At 43.2% G+C, this 18,291-nt stretch overlaps 1 protein-coding gene across 1 annotated transcript in view; it reads right to left on the bottom strand.

Annotated features, from left to right (window-relative positions):
- The window catches only part of LOC108791662 (hepatoma-derived growth factor-related protein 2-like), a 96,423-nt gene that overhangs the window by 29,495 nt on the left and 48,637 nt on the right, over nt 1-18,291 (bottom strand). The window contains exons 10-12 of the mRNA XM_018562203.1: nt 9,022-9,089; nt 8,850-8,920; nt 4,416-4,517 (exon numbers count right to left, since the gene is read on the bottom strand). Of these exons, the coding sequence (XP_018417705.1) occupies nt 4,416-4,517; nt 8,850-8,920; nt 9,022-9,089 (241 nt within the window). The remainder of the gene's footprint in view (nt 1-4,415; nt 4,518-8,849; nt 8,921-9,021; nt 9,090-18,291) is intronic.

Here is an 18,291-nt window from a genome sequence, read left to right as displayed (position 1 = left end):
CAAACACCCCCCCCCCCCCCCCCCCCCCCCCCTTTTCTGCAGACTAAAAAAATATTTTTTTTTTCCTAATGTCACTTTGCTACCACGAACGAATGTAATGAAAACGAAACAAACTTTCGATCGGACTACCGCTAACGAATTTCGTCCGAATCAGAATCCCGAAACGAATTGAATTTCGGACCCGAATCCTGAAAAACAAAATAACGTAAAATCCGAATCAAAACGAACAAAACAAATTTGTTGTCGTTTGGGAGCTCAGTCATGCTTTCTTTATATGTTGGAGCAAAAGTGGACTCACCACATTGCTGTTTCTGTACCCTGTTCCGCACCAAAATCAGGGTTCAACTTTTCACAAATCTTCCTCCACTTGGCCATCTTCTGACGATTGTTTTTATATTGGGGATGTTTGCTGTCATACAGCATGGGACAGTCCCGCACATATCGGATAAATTCCTCAGCATCCACACCTTCCATCTCTGCTATTTCTCTCCACACTACAACTAGGAAGTCGCTGGATGATGACATTCAAATCTGATTAAATTTTTTAAAATGCGTTTGCAATGCGTTCCGGTGCGTTTGCACTGTGTTTTGATGCCGGTTGATGCAGTTAAAGTAGGACTAGCAGTACTTTTGCTGACTACAGTTGAACTGACTGCAATGGTGTGAATTAGGCACAAGAAAGCCCATAGGAAAGCATTGAGGTATTTTGACTTTGCATCACAACTGCATATGGTGTGAACTGGCCCTTAGAGGGGAGGGAAAGATGCCAGTAGAGAGTGAGAGATTGAAAATGTGACTAAGAGAGTGTAGGATAGAGTAGTGGTGAGGGAGTATGGTCTCTGCTCTTCTCCCCATGGATTAGGTTTAAGAGCTCCTTTTAAGTGTTTTTCTTCATGGGCTTTAAAGTGTATTGGCTGTTTACACAAGAAGTTACTTTCAACATACAAGAATACTTGTAGCAAACGGCACAGAATACAGTATATGTAAGTGCAACATAGTTTCATTTTAATTTTCTCTAATGTAACAAAACTTACTGCACTAAGTTGTGGCACCTTCTCTTTCCTCTTTATATCCTTACGCCAACTCAATCCATATAAAAGTACAAGAGGGCTTGCACACCAAAACTGTGTCATTCACCAATCCACAAACTGCCTTTCTTTTCTGGACCTGCTTATCCTCTTCAATGTGCTCATCATTTACATATTTTCATTACATTAAGGATCTATATTATCCAGCCTGTCACCCAGTTCAGCTGTCGATTGAAGGTCCGGAAGGCAGTCGAGAAAGAAAAAACAAGAATTCCCTGCACTAAAAAGAGAACTAAGATTATCAGCAGGGAGCTTAGGTACTAACTCCTTGGCACTAGGCAAAAAACTGAGCTGCTCCCAGCTGTTAGCGGGTTTGGCCACCATCAGGTGCCGCCCCTAGGCTGTGCTTTTGTGCCTAGTGTCCTACTCCTGAAGGTGGCGCTATAAACCCAATTGGTCAAGATCTGAAGATCCACTGTGTCCTTCAGTGAACGAAAGAGAAAGTCTGTTTTCATGAAGAAGTTATGTATTGATATTAACCACTTCAAGACCAGGTGTTTAGACCCCCTTCCTGGCCAGGCCATTTTTCAGTGTTCAGCGCTGCGATACTTTGACTGACGTTTATTCCGTCATGCAACGCTGTACTGAAATGAATTTTATACCATTTTTTGGGGACAGATAGGGCGTTATTTCGGTGGTATTTAATCACCACTGGGGTTTTTATTTTTTATTATAATTAGGAAAAATTACAGAAAATTTTGAAAAAAAATCGGCGCGCGCGAGGGGGCGTGTCTGAGCGGACGTCTAGAGACGCCCGCTCAGATCTAGAGAGCTCCGGGCCGGCCGTTTTTCTACTTCGGCCGGCCCGGAGGCAGTTAAGCACTGTGGGGGGCGTTCACCTATGAGCATGTGAAGACGTCCGTGCTGAGCTCGCACCCGCCCCAATGGAGTCTTGACACAGCGTCCCAGCATGGTAATTGAGGAGTGAGGTTCCCAACGATCTGTGCAGAAAGGAGGGGGAGAGAGCGGTTGCCTAAGAGGAGGGGTGCTACAGAGTGTAGAGCTGGTCTGCTTGACGGAGAGAAAGGAAAACTTCACGTCGTTGCAGACTGCTCCTCCATGCCTAGGTGGAGAGTGGGGAGAGCCAAAACAATCCAACAGGCACCTAAGCAGAGCACCGAGCAGAGGACAGAGAGAAGACAAGCTTAGCTGCGGAAGGAAAAGAAAGATAAAGATGAGGAAGAGCAGCAAGAAAAAGCCCAATGAATCGGAGGCACACACTCGGACGGCGGTAAGGGCAAATATTGCAAAACATTTTCGTAATACAGGGGAGGAAGAGACAATATGTACACCAACAAAAATATTGGTCTCAGGGGGAGCCACCTTCGGCAGTATCCTCCAACAATATGTAGTTAAACTGGGAATACATTGTGTGATGAAGTTTCAGAGGCAGGAAGCGATAACACTGAAATGGAGCTTTCAATGAGGAGATATTTCGCCTTACTCCCTACAAAAAAAGATTTGGAAGCAATGCATCAGCGTTTAGAAGATTTACATAAGAAAGATATGAAAGGAGTTAAATTCTAATCTACAGAGGTTCCATGAGAGAGTGGAGGTATTGGAGACTGTACCATCATTGATAACGGGATATTCAGCTTTGAGCGAAGGTATTAAGGAACATCATGTGCAGCTTCAAACCTTGTGCTCAAATATGGACGATCTGGAAGATCGTCAGGGAAGAAATAACATTAGGATAAGAGGCATTCCTTAACCTCCCTGGCAGTCTGATTATGCAGGATTTTAGCATGCCAAAGCGGTACATTGTTTTTCATGGCAATTTGTTATTTTATATTGTAGGCCTGTAATTCTTTGTAAATCTTAGGAATAACTCACCTAAATCTGTCCAAACAAGAGTCCAGTAGACATCGCAGGTATGATAAAGTTTGAAACACGAAATCATAAATTATAATATAATAAGAAATTATAATATAATCATTATTAAAAAATGGTCAAGTAAATGGGAATTCTGGGGGCGCTGCCGGATCCGTACCACAGTCAATAGAGTACCAAGTTCGCACATCACTGAGCTCGGTCGCAGAATCGTCGCTGTCGTCACTTTCAGTGTCTGATGACGAATTTCCCAACTAATTGCTATCGCTCAATTCTGCAAGTGATTCTAATTTACTATCGCTGTTTTCTACCTGGTCTAAAACCAATTTCGACCTAAAGGGACGCTTTTTGGATGCCATGGAGGTTCTCAAGTTTCCAGGCAGAAAGAACAGTAAAAGTGCAGGCAGGGCACTCGACAAAGCTCTAGGGACAAAATTGAAGTGAAATAGTTTGATAAATATATGTAATCATAGCAGATTACATTGTATTCTGTGTAAATGTCATGTTTGCACTTTTGAATTTTCGGTGACGCCCGAAAATGAAACTGAAAGCCGAATGCTGGCATCGGCCGGGCGCAGCTCAGCAGAGGACATAGTAAGTGACACTTTTGCAAAATCCTCAAGGTGGCTTGGGGTTACCGCTTTTGGTACTGAAAAGTAACCCCGAGCCACAATCAGGAATACCGCGAGGGAGGTTAATGAAGATCAGATCACATTTAAGGGGGGTGTAAGCAAGAATCCATGTAATGTCATAAACTTTCTTGGAGCAAAAGAGGGCACAAACACAAAATTGGTTTTCTTAGATGAAAGAAATCCACAAAAGGTAATGTAGCACGTGGAGAAGTTACATGCACTGTAACCAATAGCAACCAACAGCTTAAAGGAGAGCTATGAGGTGAGTGCTTTCCACTCACCTCATAGTTCTAGCCGACCTGTGACAATGAGACTGTCACAGGTCGGCTCAGTAGATCGGGAGGTGAGCGAACACATACCGGCGTTCGCTCACCTCTCGATCCTGTCACGGCTCTCTGCCGTGACAGGGGAGGGGCTGGATTCCCCCCTTCCCGATCCGCCAGCCCTGACTGGCGGAACGGACGGGGGAGGGGGCGGGTACAGCTGGCTCTGCCTTTAGATAGGCAAAGCCAGCTGTCAGTCACGCAGTTGGGCGGATCCCGGCACAATTGTCGGGATCTGCTTCAGCTGCGGCGTCTCAGTATACCGCGAGCAGCAGCTCGCGGTATACTGCGGCGTCTCAGTATACCGCGAGCTACAGCTCGCGGTATACTGAGCCTAGGGTGATGGGAGGACGCTAGTTTGTGTCCTCCCGTTACCCTAAGGAGAACTATGGGGAAAAGACTTAACCCCATAGTTCTCCTTTAACATTTACTTTTATGATTATTCTACAGTTTTGAATAGCAGAATAGATTTACAATGGTATATTGTGAGTAGTTAAAACACAAATAAGTAATGAAAAGAAAAAAAAAATATTGCTGCTCACCTTCTTCAGTGTAGCGACAAGATCAGTATTCTTCTGCAGAATATGAGAAGTCAGCTGAAGACTGCGAAGCTTCTCCAGAGCACCTAAACATCTGTTAACATCCTATGTAATAAACAGAAACTGCGATAAGCTGTAGCAATAGGTTGTCAAACTCAAGAGACTAGAGAAAGGACCAGCCAGACATTTAAAGTAGAATTAAAGTCTCTTTTTTGGCATATAGCTACGGCTACCAAGCATTCAATATATGCCCCATGAATAAATAAAAATTAAATAGTAGGCAAATACCAAATGACTTACCTGTTTCCAATCTTCTATTGTACAATTTTGATGAGCTTTTGCAAATTGTAGCCTCAGTTTCCTGTTCTAAGCCGATAGAAGTGGCACCCGGCGTGGTCTGCTGCTGTAGCCCATCTACTTCAAAGCTCTATGTGTTGTGCATTCAGAGATCCTATTCTGCATACTTTGGTTGTAATGAGTGGTTATTTGAATTACTGTTGCCTTTCTATGTACTTGAACCAGTCTGGCCATTCGTCTCTGACCTCTGGCATCAACAAGGCATTTTCACCTAGAGAACTAAGGCTCACTGGATATTTTCTCTTTTTCAGACCATTTTCTGCAAACCCTAGGAGATGGTTATGCATGAAAATCCCAGTAGGTCTGCAATTTCTAAAATACTCAGACCAGCCCTTATCGCACCAACAATCATGCCACTTTCTAAGTCCCTTTCCTTCCCCATTCTGATGTTCAGTTTGAACTTCAGCAGATCGTCTTGACCATGTCTGCATGCCTAAATGCATTGTGTTTCTGCCATGCGATTGGCTGATTAGATATTAGCGTTAATGAGTAGTCAAACAGATGTACTTAATAAAGTGGCCAGTGAGTGTATGTATGTATATATACACTATATTGCCAAAAGTATTGGGACACCCCTCCAAATCATTGGATTCAGGTGTTCCAGTCACCTCCATGACCACAGGTATATAAAATCAAGCACCTATGCATGCAGACTGCTTCTACAAACATTTGTGAAATAATGGGTCGCTCTCAGGAGCTCAGTGAATTCAAGCGTGGTAACGTGATAGGTTGCCACCTATGCAATAAGTCCATCCGTGAAATGTCGTTGCTACTAAATATTCCACGGTCAACTGTTAGTGGTATTATAACAAAGTGGAAGCAACTCGGAACAATAGCAACTCAGCCACGAAGTGGTAGGCCACAAAAAAATGACAGAGCAGGGTCAGCGCATGCTGAAGCACACAGTGCGCAGAAGTTGCCAACTGTCTGCAGAGTCAATAGCTACAGACCTCCAAACTTCATGTGACCTTCAGATTGGAACAACAGTGGCTTTAGAGCTTCATGGAATGGGTTTCCTTGGCCGAGCAGCTGCATCCAAGCCTTACATCACCAAATGCAATGCAAACAGTTTGGGGATGGCCCCTTCCTTTTCCAACATGACTGCGCACCAGTGCACAAAGCAAGGTCCATAAAGACATGGATGAGCGAGTTTGGGGTGGAGGAACTTGACTGGCCTGCACAGAGTCCTGACCTCAACCTGATAGAACACCTTTGGGATGAATTAGTGCGGAAACTGCGAGCCAGGCCTTCTCGTCCATCAGTACCTGACCTCATAAATGCACTTCTGGAAGAACGGTCTAACTTTCGCATAGACACACTCCTAAACCTTGTGGACACCTTCCCAGAAGAGTTGAAGCTGTTATGGCGGCAAAGGGTGGGCCAACTTAATATTGAACCCTACGGACTAAGACTGGGATGCCATTAAAGTTCATGTGCGTTTAAAGGTACATATATACACACACACACTATAGTACCAAAAGTATTGGGACGCCTGCCTTTACACGCACATGAACTTTAATGGCATCCCAGTCTTAGTCCGTAGGGTTCAATATTGAGTTGGTCCACCCTTTGCAGCTTATAACACCACTAACAGTTGACCGTAGAATATTGAGTAGCACGGAAAGTTCATGGATGGACTAATTGCATAGGTGGCAACCTATTACGGTACCACGCTTGAATTCACTGAGCTCCTGAGACCGACCCCTTCTTCCGTAGAATATTGAGTAGCACGGAAAGTTCATGGATGGACTAATTGCATAGGTGGCAACCTATTACGGTACCACGCTTGAATTCACTGAGCTCCTGAGACCGACCCATTCTTTCAGAAATGTTTGTAGAAGCAGTCTGCATGCCTAGGTGCTTGATTTTATACACCTGTGACCATTGAATACAATGATATATATATATATATATATCCACAAACACGCAAAATTGTTGCAATTACAAATGTTTAGGCATTCTCATGTTTATTACTTTTGTTTGTATTGGTAAGACACAAAATTAACAGCTTTTAGATGAAACAAAATGACAGCTTTTTGGTAAAGCCCATCATTTTACTGTTTTCAGAAAAAGAAATGAGGTCGTTAAAGAAAAAAATACAGTCCCTACAGTCAAACATGGTGGAGGTCCACTGATGTTTTGGGGTTTCTTTGATGCTTCAGGCACTGGATGTCTTGACTGTGTGCATGGCCTTATGGAATCTGAAGACCACCAAATAATTCTGGGGTGCAATGTAGGGCTCAGTGTCAGAAAGTTGGGTTTCTGTCAGAGGTCATGGGTCTTAAAGCAGGACAATGACCCAAAGCACACATCAAAATGCACCCAGAAATGGTTTCAGACAGGGTGCTGGAGAGTACTGGACTGGCTAGCACTGAGTCCAGATCAAAATCCCATAGTGCACCTGTCTCAAAATAGCAGTTGGGAAAAGGAACCCATCTAATCTGAGAGACCTGGAGCAGTTGGCAAAAGAAGAGTGCTCCAAAACTTCTCTAGCGAGGCGTAAGAAACTCACTGATGGGTACAGGAAGCAAGTGATATCAGTTATTTTTTCCAAGTGCTGTCCTACCAAATATTAAGCGAGGGTGTCAATCATTTTTTTCAGTCCATTTTTGGAGTTTTGCGTAAATTGTGTCAGTTTTGGCTTTTTTTTTTCCTCCCCCTTTTTTCTGTCATACAAATACAAACAAAAGAAACATGAGTGCCTAAACATTGGTAATTGCAACAATTATGTGACAGAAGCGCAGGGGTGCCAATTCTCATATATATATATATATCCTTTATTATTTTTTAGGGATGCACGATACCATTTTTTTTTTTAGGTCACTTGATTCTAAAACAATAGACCTAATGGTTTTAGGACAGTGGTGGAGAGCCACGGACCAGTCGCTGCTGCGACCCCGGTAGTTCTGAGACTCCAAGCTGTAGAGGGACTACAAATCCCAGTAATACATTATACAGCAACACAGAATAACAGGGCTGTGTGGAGTCTGACCAGGGCTGTTACAGGGTCTCAGGAGGTTGTGTGGTTTCAACAGGGCTGCATACAGGTCTCCTCAAGGCTGTGTACGGCATCTCACCAGGGCTGCATGCGGGTCTAATCAGGGCTGTTTTCGGGTCTCACCATGGCTGTGCGGGCGGCACAAAGGAGGTGGCGATGTATGGCTGGACTGGCGCTGTAAAAATCAGGCACTGCAAGGTCCCCAGCAAGCGTGGGACTTTATGACAGCCGATACTGTTTAAAAATGTAAAGGGCTGGCATCAGCCATTAGTATCGGGGGAATTTTCATGACTACTCGTGAAAATGGCCAGTATGTATGTATATATACAGTATATATATTTATTTTGAACGGGGAAATCTCCCCAAGTGTTACATTAATTGGCAACCACTCAGGCGGGATAGGGTTTTGACCAGTGGAACAATCTGTTACCTTGATAAGACTCCCTCATATCAAGGTTAGAGGACAGCTGTCCAGGCATTGAACCTATTGCTCATTAAACCATGGTCCCTCATATCAAGATTAGAGGACAGCTGTTCATTAAACCAAGGTCAAGAAACATGTTTATCATTTTATGTTTAAACTCTTGTTACCTCAACCCATTAGACTTACGTGTTCTACATCAACTCTAGTTAACCTCGGCACAAAAAGCTAAAATGTTCTACATGATGCTTATTGATGCAACGTATTATATATGTATTATGTGTATACATGGTGTTTCAACTATATAAAATTGTGCACTATATAAATGCAGTACTTATAAAGTATAAAGCACAATTTATGATATGTTCATTAAACAAAATTTTAAACACAATAGAAGCTTGACAGTGTGATTCAGCAGGTATCATCAATTTTCCCTATATATTTTATTTATCTACACACACATGGAGATTGACAGTATGGTATAAGGACACCAATATAAAATGACAGTATAGTATAAGGACACCGATCTAAAATGTGCACAACACCGCAAAAAGTAATCCCTCAAAATTCCCTTATACACCTTTCAGGCAGGAGAATGTACATTTCTTGTCAAGCTTTTTTTAAACAGAAAAAAAACGAACAATAAAAAAAAACAACTTACTGGATTTTCAACTTTCAGTGCAAACTTGATTTCGCTGTGAAGCTTCTGGAGTTGTTCTTCCACAGTGGGCTCTGTAGAGTGTACAAGATCCTGGTATAACATATACACAAACCCAACTTTGTGTCTTTTTAACCCACCCACATTTTTAATAAGTATGTTAATTTTAACATACCTTTTATCACTGATTTTTGGTCACTTGTCACATCAGGTTTTTTCTTAAGCTTTTCTGTCCTAGGAGGCCTAGGGGCAACAAAAAAGTTAAATGTTAATAACTGTGTTGGAAGTTTACTAATACTTCTACTATTGTTTACAGGGATTATGTATGAATGTGAAGGACCTAAGTAATGATTGATTTTCTATATTTTAATAGTTTTAAAAAAAAATGTGTTCAGTTTGGGAATGTATAGAAGCAGACTTGATGAAGTCCATGATTTTAGTTGAGTCTAGAGAGATGTAATACAAAGAAGGGAGTTTATCACAACTGTAGCAAACAAAATCTGGAGCAGCTGTGCATGGCAACCAATCAGCTTCTATCTTTCATTCTCAAAGCTTAACTGAACAAATTGAAGAGAGAAGCTGATTGGTTACCGTGGGCAGCTGCGCCAGATTCTGTCTGCTGCAGTTTTGATAAGTTCCCCCTACGTGTTTAAGTTACTGTCATTTGCTGCACAGATGTAATTAATCTATAGAGTTGGTGACATGAATTAGAACAACACCTCCCATTCCAAATTACTAAGGGAGACTTGGTGCAGAGTATTCTAATTCAGAGTTTATGAAGAAGTTTACACATTATGAATGCCAGTTTTGTACTGTAATATTTCTTGATTAGGGTATTAATATGAAAAAACAACATTATACTACGTATAACTATATTGGTATATGTAACATCCTTTGATTAACAGAGTTATGAGTTTCTGGTCCCAGAAACCGCAGTGCTCGAATATGAGAATAAAGGTGCTATTTATCTACAGATTCTGGTACATTCTCACAAAGGGAAAAAAAAAAGACCAATTTTCACATTCCAATAGACATAATGCAGACACACAAACACAGTAGGTCACAAGAACATACTTGCACATTTACATAATTATTTTTCCATTTTGTATTTTTCATACTATATATCTTTTATCAATTGTAATTTTACACATTTTTGATTTTTATGCAAGAATGGAAGCAATTTTCTCTTTTGAAACTAATTTCACCCTACGTCTTCAAGATAATCAAATATGATTTAAAAAAATAATATTCTACATTAAGGACAGTATAAAGATTAAAAGCTGCCTGTAAAATTATTTCCCAGAAACACAATAAAACAACGTTAAAAAAAATGCAGTCTTTTCACATTTACTTAAAAGCTTCCTAACTACCTCAGTGATCAGAAATTGTAGGTAAAGGCCTGATTAGAGACCTGCTACTCTAACAGGACATTTCAGGACTGTTTTTGCATGTTTTTTTGAGAACATTCCGTGTTCGAATTGGAGCACTGCCATCTTGTGTGAGGGGTTTAGCTGGTATCAAGATGACTTGCTGTACTCCCTACTGGATCCATTCCCATGCAAAATGCAGTCAGGTGCTCGTAGTGACCACAGATGGGGTAGTCAAACCAAATTTGGTCGTCACCAGCACACCGCTATGACCGTGCAGCTCCTGGGAAGGACAGGTGCGTGTGATTAATATGCAACCCCTGTCCTTCTCTATGGGAATACGTGGCCGTACGCCGCCCTGCGCTCACCCGCCCTGCATGTCCGTGCAGGTGCCCGTACGCCGACAGGATAAATCCTGTCTGCGTTCGAGCAGGGACCGCGGCACCCATACGGACCTGCACTTGGGGTGAGCGTAGGGTGGCGTACGGACGCGTACTCGCATAGAGAAGGACAGGGGCTGCGTACTAAATCACACACAGCACTGTCTTTCCCGGGAGCTGCCCGATACATCCGTGCACGCAGCACAGAGCTGTACGTGCCGGCCTTTTCTCGTGTGAAAGAGGGCTTAAGGTGGTTATGGTTCCAGAGTACATCTACAAACAAACGTCCGTAAATAGTTATAACAAGGAATTAGCTTAGCTTCGGCCCTGAAAAAAAAGAAACAGGTATGCAAGTCTATTTCCAGTTCATCCTCACTGACAAGACTCAAAACAAGTCAGTTTTTCCCCCTTAGTTTTACCATCAACTCATTGTGTACAGGGGTATAGCCACTATAAGGAGTTGTGCAGAATACCATCAGCTATAGAGGACTACACATCCCAGAAAAACGGCATTTCTCCAGGCATGTGCATTCTCCCCAGGGCTGTGTGTGGCATCTCTCCAGGGCTGTGCATTCTCTCCAGGGCTGCGCATTACCACCAGGGCTGTGTGCGGAGTCTCACCAGGACTGTTTGGGGTCTCGCGGATGCGGGCAATGAGGCGGAGGAGGCAATGTGCAGCTGGAACCAGAGCTGTGAAAGACAGCTGCCATGAGGTCCCCACAAGGCTGCCGAGGTCCCCAGCAAGCGTGGGACCTCAGGCAGCCAAACTCATTACAAAATTTACGGCAACAGTATCTTCACTTAGTATCAGGACATTTTCACTAGTATGAGTACTTGTGAAAATGCCCAGTCTCACTGTATCCTTTTTTTTTTATTCTTTGTACTTTATTCAACTGTATAATCTCAATAACAATTTAAGTTTGGAAAAAGGAAAATGCCCAGTATTGGCACATATATTGGTATTGGTGCTTCCCTAATTCAAAACGTACTTGTATTGGGTACTGAGTGCTGGTGTAATCCACCAAAGCTGTCTAATGCTGGCTTCAACACACAACATACGCCTCCAGATGGCAGAGTGGATACATTCCCACAATACATTTCTGTGCACCAATATAGACACCCCTCTAGAATAAGCAGTGTGACAACAATGGCAGCCCATTGAATCCAAGGATTCTGTAAGAAAGCAAAGTGTGAGATATAGAGTTGATACCAAACTTGACATGCTCACAGAGCTAGAAATTTCTGAAATAAAACACACTTATCCCTATTGGGTATTCTAATTAAATGGTAGGTCTTTGTATTTAAATGGAGACCTAGACGCCAGTGACTCCACACACCTGATGAAGCGACATGAGGCGTAACGCGCGTAGGGTGGGCGGAGTTACTGACATCACTATTTTGATCTGGCCGGAAGGACGGGGGAGCGTCCTCGTTCGTGGAGTATTGAGCTGGATTATTGATTGCGTCTCTCTCCGCTGTTCTAACTCATTCCATGTGAGTAAATAAAAGTTTTTTATTTATCTGGGCGATACGCACTATGAGTTTATTGCTTATCTCTTTCTGGACCATTATGCCTAGAGGGTGTCCCTCCCCGCCAAGAAGGGAACAGTGTTTTATGACCTTTACTGGTCATCGGCTCAGGTGCATACCCACCTGAACATCACTATTTTATCACATGTGGATTGAAGCATCTATTTAGTGTGTGGTCTGCAAGATTTTGGATAGAAGATCACTACCACTACTATTTTCATTAGTTTATATGGATCGAAATCTTTGTGACCACTTTTGAACTTTCACTTCTGTGGGACTTTTGTGCACTAATGTTTATGTTTGATGTGTTTACATTAATCTAGTAGCTCAGCACATTATATTATTATTACATAACATTATCTTGTTACAATGGCACCTGGAATTAGGTGGGATATACTGTATTAGGCAGCAAGTGAATATTTGGTCCTTGAAGGTGATGTGTTGGAAGCAGTGTAAGGATTTCAGCGACTCTGACAAGGGCCAAATTGTGATGGCTAGACGACTTGGTGAGAGCAACTTCAAAACTATTATTATTATACAGGATTTATATAGCGCCAACAGTTTGCGCAGCGCTTTGACGACTCGCTCCGCCCAGTTGTCATTTGCGTGGAGAACAGTCGGCCCTCTGGTCGACCTTTCTCCACGCTTCGGATGTCACTACGGCATATGCGTTCAGCTTGGCTGCTGCACGGGCTATTGAGACTAGACCGTACAGCAGCCCTTCAGTTCTCAGGCGGCCGAAGCGTTAGCCGACGCTACGGCTGGATCCTTCGGCTCTTTTGTGAATAACCCTCTAAAGCAGTGGTTCTTAACCTCTCTAGGGCCGGGACCCCTTGGTAACATTTTCCAAGTTTTGGTGACACCCAACCGTAAAATTTAGGGATGCACCAATACTAGTATCTGTGTGGGCCCTCGGGAGGCTATGCGGGCTCTCAGGTGGCTAATGGGACTCTGTGGTGCCCAAGCACTCACCTCCCCTCACTCCTGCCTGCTCCTCTCTCTCTGATCCTCTCCGGTCGCTGATGCTGCAGCGCCATTTAGTAGAACTGACACTGCCATGCTAGGAGGAGGCTGAGGAGCCTCTTCCCTAGAGCAGCACAAGGCACGTGGGGACCCCCTCAACTGTGGGTTGCGACCCACTTTTGGGTCGCAACCCACAGGTTGAGAACCACTGCTCTAAATCATGTGTCAAATTCAAGGCCCAGGGGCCGTATCCGGCCCACCAGGCCATTTTCTAGACTTCTACTTTCATATCTAGGTATTAAGTTATTACTGAAACCAGTGATAAATCGAATGCAGAGGCAATTATGATAAAGATTAGATACATTTATATAGTTTTACAGGCACTTTGAGGGCAACCATAATGTTGATGCGGCCCACGATTAAATTGAGTTTGACACCCCTGCTCTAAATATTTCAGTATAGTCCCCAGTAAAGTGTGGGGACCATGCTGTCCTGGAAGACTATTGGAAATAGAGTTACCGGTAAGTCTAACTTTCGTTTTCCCCCAATGTCTACCAGGACAGCAAGTTCAACAAGAACTTACCATCAGGGAGGTATAATGGCTTGAAGAACCTTTCTTCCAAAGGCCTGATCCAGACTTGTTAAAAGATCCAAGCGATCGTGCTGGACAAATTTAGAGAAGCTTGACCACGTGGCAGCCCTACATATTTGTTCTGAAATGGCACCAGCTCTCTCAGCCTAGGTAGTGGCCAAAGCCCTGGTGGAATGAACGTTCACTAGGATAGGACAAAGACTATCAAGCAAGCTGTATGCTTCAGCAACAGCAAGTCTAATCCATCTGGCAATGGAAGATTTTTTTGCACGGAATCCCCTATTCTTTTCCTAGAATAGCACAAATAAGGCATCTGATTTTCTGAAATTTCTTGTACCTTCTAGGTAAGCAAGAATGCAGCATCTCACATCGAGGTAATGAAAAGATCTTTCCTCATCGTTAGTAGGACTACTACAAAAGGAAGGCACGACAATCTCCTGTGATCTGTGGAACCTAAAAGTGACTTTAGTTGAAAAGGCTGGGTCTGTCCTCAGAATGATCCTGTCCGCGAACACTGTAGGAAAAGATTCTTTAATCGAAAGCGCCTGCAACTCGCTAACTCTACATGCACATGTGGTTGCAACAAAACGGTCTTAAGGGTCAGCAATCTGAAGGTGGATTCCAAAAGAGGCTCAAAAGGGAGACTTAATGAGACCCTGTAACACTAAAGATAAATCCCATTTAGGACATGCATTCATTGGAACTGGCCTAGATCTCCCCAGAGCCTTAAAAAACCTTGCAATAAGAGGATCCGTTGCCAACGGAAACTGTAAATAAACAGTAAGGGCTGCTATCTGAACCTTGAGGGACCTCAAAGCTAACCGCTTGTCTGCCCCATCTTGTATAAAATCTAGAATTGCAGTCAAATTCTGAGTTCTCCTATTCGATTTAAGCCAGGCATTGAACACCTTCCAGACCTTGTTTTCTAGTTACATGCTTACAAATGGTTAGCAGGGTAGAAACTACTCTAGCATTAAGATCCTTGGATTTTAAGAGTTGTTCCTCGGATAAAAGGCTGTCAATTTGAACATCTGTACATTCAGGTGAAGGACCGGGCCCTGATTAATTAAATCTGGTCTGTCCAGGAGTGTCCAGGGGGGCCAACTGGACAATTACATTAGATGGGAAAACCATATTCTTTTTGCCTAGAATGGTGCTACTAGAATCAGATCTGTTTTTTCCAGCAGGAACTTCTGGTATCAGGTGGACTGGCGGAATAGCATAACACAGATGAAAGTGTCATGGGTTGGTCAGAGCGTCTACTGCCAGTGCTGAATCTGTTTGATCAAGAGAAAAGAACTGATTCACCTTTGAGTTCTTTTTGGATGCAAATAAGTTCACCTCCGGAAGTGCTCACTTTCTGACTAGCAGAGAGAAGACTTCCACATGCAAGCACCATTCCTCCTGGAGAATCTGATGCAGACTCAAAAAATCTGCCAGGATATTCAGGGTGCCCTTCATTTGAACTATAGATAGAGAAGCTAGGTTTACCTCTGCCCATGAAAAAAAATCTCTCGCCAGACATTGAAGAGGAGGATTCCGAGTCCCTCCGTTTGTTTATAAAGGCTACTACCACAGCATTGTATGAGAGAACCTGGAGCCCCCCTCACCCTTGCCTGGAATAAGTGTAGGGAATAAAAAAACTGCACTGAGTTCCCTCCAATTGGAAAAGGCATCTGCCTCCATTGTCCCTGTACCATCTAACCTTCCAGGTGAGAACCCCAACATCAAGTGCTGGCATCCGTGGTCAGTACTCCGGACACCTGAAACGCCCAGTCTAATCCTACTGACAAATGACTCTGGGTCCTCCACCACCAGAGCTCTCTCTTTATCCTGGAAGGTATGCTGACCACGGAATCCAGACTTTCCCTAGCCTGATTCCACACCTGGAGTAAAAAAGGACTGAAGGGGTCTTTGGTGAAACCGAGCCCAAAGGACCGCTGGACAGCAATGAGTCTTTAAGCCTAGGATGGACAGGATGAATCTTAACTAAACCCTTTGGTTTCCCTGAAGCTGGCTGACTCCCCCCGAGAAACCTTCTGAATCCTTTCTACCGGGAGAAAGATCTTTTGTTCCATCGTATTTATGTGGTAACCCAAAAACAGAACTATCCTGGAGGGGGTAAAAGTTAGACTTCAGGGGATTTATTAGCCAACCCAAAACAGACAGCCATGCTTTTGTGAATTCCAGATCTCTCCTCAATTGAGCCTCTGAAAACAACATTGATTCTCTGTAGTCTCAAGGGTGCCAGAGCTTCCCCCAGGATCTTGGTGAATATCTGTGGTACCGAGGAGAGGCCAAGGGGAGTGCCCGGAATTGGAAATGACAAACACTTAATTTATTCTCACCGCTGATCTCAGGAATTTTTGTGAAAATAGATTGATTGGTACGTGCATATAAGCGTCACTAGGAGGAGTCTGGCTGAAGGATGAAAAATCAGGGATACCGGCACACTCACTCAATAAGAAAATCACAGATAAAGGAAACCTTAATGTTGATTTGAGGAAGATTGAATCAGAGATCACCATATATACTGACAAACAAAGTCAAGGCAAACAGGATCAATTTTGCCTGGTGAATCAGGACTACCAGGACAGGAGAGTGTACCCTTGGCTCACTGGCTGCAACAGACGACGCTACAGACCTACACTACAAAAAGGACCAGGGGTCGCACTAGACAACTTGCTACCACAGCGATTATATCTTCCGATAGTGAGCGTCCAATGGAAAATCCCTCCACGGACAGCGACCAGGGAGTTCAGATGGGCAAGTCATCCACCAGTGTGGGTGCACATCCTTTTCATCCTGTCGACGACCCAGGCGGAGCAGGAAAATAAAGAGGTCTGAATACCAGGTCGAATCAAGGGAGGTGCGACAGGAAAGCCCGGTGATAAACCTCTCGACAAGGACACTTACAAGTGCTGAGTGTAATCTTTTGGCTAAGGGCTTGTCCTTTTCCCCCACTGATAAATTTGCTCTATGTATGTTTGAAGTAGAACTGTATAAACACGAAAGGAAACTTAAGCAACATTTTTCCAAATTACAGACTGATCACTCACAGAGTCCCGTACCTATGTTTAGGACCAAGAACAAGTTTACGCCACTGGGTAATGAGACAGCCAAAATTCAAGATATCTTGCTACGTATGGAGTTGCAAGGGCCAGTCACAAATTGAAAAGTGCGGAATCCCATGCTCTCTTGAGCAGCACATCCTTATCCATAGGATCTTTAAGAATGCCCATATCATCAAAAGCTAAATCTAATTTTTAAGATACAGGCAGTCCCCGGGTTACATAAAAGATGGGGACTTTAGGTTTGTACTTAAATTGAATTTCTATATAAAAGTCAGAACAGGTAAATTTTTTAGGTTTAACTCCAGCCAAAAAAAACCCAAAACATTTTTTAGTTTTGGATAGTATAGGGAAGGGTCATGTTTGTTTTGCTGTCTGTTCCAGTTGTTCAGAAGATAATATAATTTGAAGAAAAAAAAAAAAAAAAAAAAACTTATTTAAAAATGACTCCAAACTTTAATTTTATAAACTTTCTTTTTTTTGTTTGCATTTTTAACTACTTAAAACACAACACAACGGCCAGCCGGGAGCTTCTTGGATGTAACTGGGCGTGTATACACGTCCTGTTAGTCCCGCCCACTTGTGCGCTGCGCGCTCAAGCGGGAAAGACGCATAATTTAAAAACAGACAGCGTTGCCTGTTAACATACAAGTGATCCGCCGGATCGCTTGTATGGGGTCCCGGTATGTGCGCCCCCCTCCGGCTGATCCCAGGCTCTGCTGTGCCCGGTGCGAGCCCGGGACCAGCATAGTGGCCCTCTGACAGGGGATTAGAGGGAGGTCGGTTCACGAACTCCCTCCGGTCCCCTCTCCGCTGTCAGAATGCGGAAGTGGTGTATATTACATCACTTCCGCATTCTCGTGTCACTCTCCAGCTTCAGATGCTGGAGAGAAGCTGATGAAGCAGATCTCTGCTTCATCAGGGGGTCCTAGGTGACATTTGGGGTCGTGGAGACCCCCGATGTCTCCATGAAGAGGACCTGTCACTTCTTTTGCTATCACATATAGGGGTTTCTTAGCCCCCTCTGTGATAACTTTATTGCTAAGTGGAAAACATTTTTTTAAAGTTTCCCCACATTTTTTTTTAAAGTTACACATAAAAAAGAATTTAAAAAAACATTTTTTTTTTAAAAGTCCCCACCCCTACATACAAGCATGTAAACATGCGTCAGGTGCGCATACCTGTGAAAACGACGATTGCGCCCATTACGCCGCACATGTAACATATCGCTGCGAGCGTCGCAGTGAGAGCAATCATTTTAGGGCCATCAATCACTGATAACACTAAACTGATGAGCTGTAAAAGCTTTTAAAGCGTCGCCTATGGCCAATTTTAGGTATGCTAGTTTTTTGCGATTTCGCGAGTGCACGCAATTTTTAAGCTTGACATGTTTGGTGTCTATTTACCCGACGTGACACGTCTTTTATATTTTACCAAAAAAGTGGGTAATAGTTGTTGTATAACAATGTTTAAAAAAAAAAAACTTTTTTCCCCCAAAATTTTCAGTAATTTCTCCTGAATATAGTAAAAAAATAGGGGCTG

The sequence above is a fragment of the Nanorana parkeri genome, unplaced genomic scaffold (genome assembly GCF_000935625.1).
Source record: "Nanorana parkeri isolate BGI_ZX_2015 unplaced genomic scaffold, ASM93562v1 scaffold565, whole genome shotgun sequence".
Lineage (NCBI taxonomy): Eukaryota > Metazoa > Chordata > Amphibia > Anura > Dicroglossidae > Nanorana > Nanorana parkeri.
This window is presented reverse-complemented; position numbering and strand designations above follow the sequence as displayed.